We start from the raw sequence: 5,504 nt of genomic DNA, 5'->3' as shown, positions 1-5,504 counted from the left end.
GTGAATGTAAACAGTGTTGGAATGGTTAAGAAAAACTAATTTTTTTCTGAAATTTCCATTTTTTTTGTGGTGGTTGGTGTGCTAATTGGCCAAAAATAAATTTTATTTTTATTTCAAATCATTTTTGTGGGCAGCATGTTTGCTAAACAAGTTGTCAAAAAAATGTTGTCTTACAACATGTGGTTGGTAGTGAATTACCAAGCGTGTCAGTGACTTGTTCCAGATGTAAAATTAAATTTAAAGCACATACATGCTGTCATTTACATATTAATTAAAAAACGCTTCAATAATTTTCTTCATACTATACTAGATAACACTGTATTTATGAATATTGAACTAAACATAAGAATCTAATATACTTTTTAGTAGGCCAAATATTATTAAAATAATATTTTATATTTCATTTTTAATTATTTTCAGCATATGTTGTTGCTGGTGCAAATGTTTCTGCCATTGTTTATTTATCATATCTCTGCCCACCTTTCTATCTTCCTCATATCTTCTCTTGCCATACTCTGCATCATTCTGTAATTGCCCAGTACTACAGTACATCTATATTATTTTCTTCTAAATATATCAATCTTTGTTTTCGATATTTTGCCACTACATTCTTTCACTGTTTTTTCTTTCACTGAATAGTAAATGTTACAAAAAATAAAACATGTAGTATGTAGTAACAAACAAGACATTTTATTGTTGTTTTTTTTTGAATCCTTAAAAAATTGTATTTAAGGAAAATGTGTCCAGTATTTGCTCGAATAAAGATTCATAGCCTGCCACAAATGAATGAAATATATAAACTTGTTGACAGTTACCAGTACACTGTATGAAAACTAACTTTGGTAAAAAAGATCATCATCATAGGATATACATGATTGGCCTAGATAGATCTGCATAGTTTGAGATAAATAACTAATTTCAGTTGTCCATTATTGGAATACAGTATCCTTTTTTGAAAGATAAAAATGTATAAATAAGTAGGATTTGCCAAACTCTAAAATGTAATAATGGAACACAGTAAAGAGAAAGTTTATAACTAAAAGGAAAAAAATCTACAGTGTAATCAGAACTCTTAATAGACTTTAAAAATAATAACATAATCAAAACAAAATAATAGTGACAAAACGATATAAAGAAAATTGTGAATACCCAACACCTATGCGTACTATATTGGAAATAGATTTTGATTTTCTGTATCTGTAGCTAAAGAAAAATAAATACAGATGAGCAAATTCAATAGACCGATTCAGTGATGGGCGTCACGTGACCTAACTTGAGTGTTGGATATAAACAATCGACTGGTACTGCAGTGTTTTAATGGAGATTGCTTTTGTGGCTGTCCCTTGTTATTGTTGTAAAGATCATCATAATTCCCAATAAACTAGAGTACAGTATACCGAATTGATTGGAAATTGAAGTTGAGAATTTTGCCTTAATGGTCTGCTAATGCTGCAAAAGATAGGCCTACTGGCCGCAAAACATTGGGATTTTTCAACGAATGTTAGCCTAGGCCCCTGCACATCTATGGCATGCTTATTTATGCATGAGGGTCTTCGACCTGCGAACTAGGCTGCGATGTTAGGGCTAGCTAAGGTTTATGAAGGATCACTTAAATTTCAAATCCTACAATCATAGTAGAATGCCAAGATAAGTAAATAACTGAAAGCAAATACTGAAAGCAAAAATGGAACGGTTTACAGCATCTCCAACAAGCTCTACTGAAACCACATAACCACTGCCATCATCCTTTGATATGTTTAAGAGAGAATTAAAAATAAAGGGCAGATTGGGCCCCCAGGACAGACCGAAAAACTGTCCTACTTAAGCGTAATGAGACAGACAGAAGATGGTCTAACTCGTGGTTACAACTGTAACATTATTTTAAATGCTGTAACTATGGCTGTATCAAGTGGAACCCCACTTCAAGGCTACCTAGAAAGCCCACCGGAAATGAGCCTAGATCAACTCAGACGAGTCCTGCGGTATCATTTTAAAGAAGGAGATGCACTGGACTCCCACCAACAACTGTCAGCTGCTTTGCAAAAGCCTGGTGAGTTGGCCCAAGAATTTGTCATCAGCGTTATGAACCTTCGGCAAAAAGTGAGGTTTTCATCCAATGAGGAAGGGGCAGCACTGATGTAGGACGATCAGTTGTTGAGAAGTACGTTCCTCCAGACATTGCAGACAGGCCTAAGGGGAAACTTACGCAGTGAGATGAGGGAACACCTTCAGGAACCCAACATCTCAGATGAAGACCTGCTGGAGAAACTTGCCCGAGCGGAGAACCTCAAAGACAAATGGAAACAAAAACAGTACACACCGAGCACCGTAAAAGTTGCCAGTGCAGCAGTTAACAATACATCGGCTTCGAACACACCTGCTTCCACCACTGAGGAAATTAAAATCCTGATGGAGGGAATAAAGCCATTACAAGCAAGTGTGTCAGCATTACAGGGACAGGTAGAGAAAACTGTGCGACCAAATAGAGGACGAAATCCATGTGGCAGTAGGAGCCTGATTTTCTGTGCAGGTAACACATGTATACCCAAGTTATGTCACGTGACCAGCTGTAAACAAACACTGCCAAATCTGTCTATTGTTTCACTTGTGTGTTTTAGTAACAGTACTTGCTGAAAACCTTACTTCTAATATGTGTCGAACCTACATCCACGAATACGAGCATCAATATTGTCATATGACCACGTGGTCACGATTGAGCATGTCCAATATAATTGATGTTTACTTAGTATAAATGCAATATCTGCAGTTAATGTTGGCTTTGAAATTTATATAAAGGAATTTTATATCACATTAAAAGTTTATGGCCTGAACCGCTAAAAACATGAAAATTAATGTTCGTAGACATTCCAAAGCAGGCAAATTAAGTTCATAAAAATTAAGGGGTTTTATACTATGTTGTTATAGATTGGAATGTTTAAAAGAAAACTGCATGTGAAACATAAGCCAACTTCTTGATCTCGTATCAAAACAATGCCAAAACAATAAGTAAAAAGGGAAGGGGTAAAATTTAAATTAGGTTGGATTATAACTCGGTCTTCACTTTCGTTTTCACATCCACCGTGGCGTGGTATTCAATGAATTCTACAAGCTTTTCTAACGTACGGTCACCAACTTCATATTTTACTGGGTTATTTTTATCATTAGCTTTTGAGAAATAAATGGTTGGGAACCCCATGTGCGAGTAACTCAATGATGGAACATCGTTGGCTGTAGCGTCCATCTTTGCTATAACTAAGTTCTTGTTATCTTTGTACTTTTTGCCTAGCTGCTTGTAAATTGGCTCAAGTTTTTTGCAGTGGCCACACCAAGGAGCATACAATTCCAGTAAAACATCTTTTGATTTGTCAAGGACTATCTTTTCAAAAGTTTTTCCTGTGACAATTTTCACTGGTCCATTGTTCTTTTTTGGCACTGGCTGAGACTTAATGACTGGATCAACTTTTCCTATTAAGAAAAAACAATTTAGATTTACAATTAATTTATGATTAATTTTTATTACATGAATATACTGTAATATTTATGATTCGGTGGATGATTGATTATAAAAATGTAAGTTTGATTTAAGTGACAGCAGTATGATCTTAGTAAAATCAATCATGGCCTTTTTATCTTCATCATAATCATCATCATCATCATAATCATCATCATCATCATAATCATCATCATCATCATAATCATCATCATCAGTTATGATAATTAATTTAAATTAAATTCCAATTGAATTAAATTTTATTTTTGTCTAACTGCAAAAGTACAACACAAAGTCTACATAAAAATTAAAAAAATCATTGCATTTGTGAATAAATCTAAAGAATAATTCAAAATACCTAGATAGATAATTTATTTATTTACAATTATATAATGTATATTCGTAATTAATAACATTCAACATTCCTTACCCTTTTTCCAAGCATCAATAAACTCTTTTAATTCTTCTTCATCGAAGTCTTCCTCTGGATCCATTCTGTATTTCTTCTTGTTGTCACCCCAGATACCAATGCTTATCTCTTCACCGCTATCATCCAGCTCAAGTTCTTTCAGTTGATCTTTGAACTCTTCCTCATCCGCGATGGCAAATGTCAGATCTTTGTAGTCCTTGGCTACTTCCAAAATCTTCTTACGCCAAATTTCAGTTGCTGCAATTTAGTATAACGTGTTGAAGAGATTACAGTATATATCTATTATTATTATCATCATCATCATTATCATATCAATATTACATAATCATATAACTTTGCAACACTGGATTAAGCTCATACACTATCAGAGCAAATATTCAATGGCCAGTAATAAGGACAAAGAAATAAATATGAAAATGCTAATAATGAATTAATGTTCATAGCTAATTTTAACTTACCAACTCTATATTCAAAACTCCAGTCAACAGGGTAGTAAGCAACCACTAGAGGGCGGTCTGCATATCGTTTTTCTGCATTATCCTTGGTCATTTGGCCGACCAGTGGCACTTTGTGGCTATTATAGAAATCTTCCAAATCATCTGAGTCCCCATCAGACTGGAAGAAAATCATCAATTCAAGGTAAAATTACAATGAGACCAAAATTCAATTAAAACACTAAATTGTTTAAATGAATTTAATGAAGTTATCAGTTTCCATTGAAACAATTAAGTTCTTGCTAATTAAAAGATGTTTTTTCTATTTATATATGAGTGGAGTTGAATAGCTTGGTGGTTAAAATGCTCGCCTTGCAATCCTAGGAACGGCTTGCTATAAAACAGTATTAACTGTCAGTCATAACTCCTTGAATAAAGCCAGCATTATCACTTAGATGGTCTTACTAAAGTCACTCTGCTAAGACCATTGCTATAAAACGGTCTTCGTTTAGACCATGATGAGTATTGAAACGCTAACAAGCACTCCCAGGTAACATAAAATTGAGGGTGCTGTTACACATACGTCACGCTTACTCAATTCATGTATACACAATGCACATGTATCAAAATAAACGTAAATAAACAAAGACCAGTTTTTACAGACGCCGACAAAGAGTGACGGCACGAATATAGCCGGCTAAGCATTAAGACCATCTAAAGACTGATTATAGCAATCCCCCTCTGGTTCCTGAGTTCAAATCCTGCCAGATCCTAGGATTTTTTCTCATGACAACTCAACTCCATAAGCCAGGTTAAGAGACATATTTTATGTCGAGCATCATGTTTATATGTCTGTCATGTGAAGGGATTGCCACCCATCTAATAGGACAGTGATTAAGTCGCTATTTGTAATCTTTATGTGCCTAAAGCAATAAAATAAAAATATCTCTTATATTGTAGAACTGTGTATCAGCAAGAATGTGAATAATCCTTACCGCTTTAAAGACGTAACGTTTTGCTTCATATTTGCTTTGGAATCTCTCTGGGACAAAAATCACAATCGACCCAGCCTCCGCCTTGTAGTGGCCTTATACACATCTAGATGTGTATAAGAGACAGATGTCACGTGACCAGCTGTAAACAAACACTG

The 5,504-nt window shown here is 34.6% G+C and overlaps 1 protein-coding gene across 1 annotated transcript in view; it reads right to left on the bottom strand.

Annotated features, from left to right (window-relative positions):
* Positions 1-664: 664 nt before the first annotated feature.
* The window catches only part of LOC117101752 (protein disulfide-isomerase A4-like), a gene marked incomplete in the record, with an annotated part of 10,106 nt that continues 5,266 nt past the window's right edge, over positions 665-5,504 (bottom strand). The window contains 4 exon segments of the mRNA XM_033241796.1: positions 665-3,465; positions 3,921-4,157; positions 4,379-4,535; positions 5,350-5,441. Of these exon segments, the coding sequence (XP_033097687.1) occupies positions 3,044-3,465; positions 3,921-4,157; positions 4,379-4,535; positions 5,350-5,441 (908 nt within the window).

The sequence above is a fragment of the Anneissia japonica genome, unplaced genomic scaffold (assembly GCF_011630105.1).
Source record: "Anneissia japonica isolate Jap-2015-1 unplaced genomic scaffold, ASM1163010v1 scaffold288206_len369265_cov204, whole genome shotgun sequence".
NCBI classification, from domain to species: Eukaryota; Metazoa; Echinodermata; class Crinoidea; order Comatulida; family Comatulidae; genus Anneissia; species Anneissia japonica.
The sequence above is the reverse complement of the archived record's forward strand: the minus strand, read 5'-3'. Positions and strand labels throughout refer to the sequence as shown.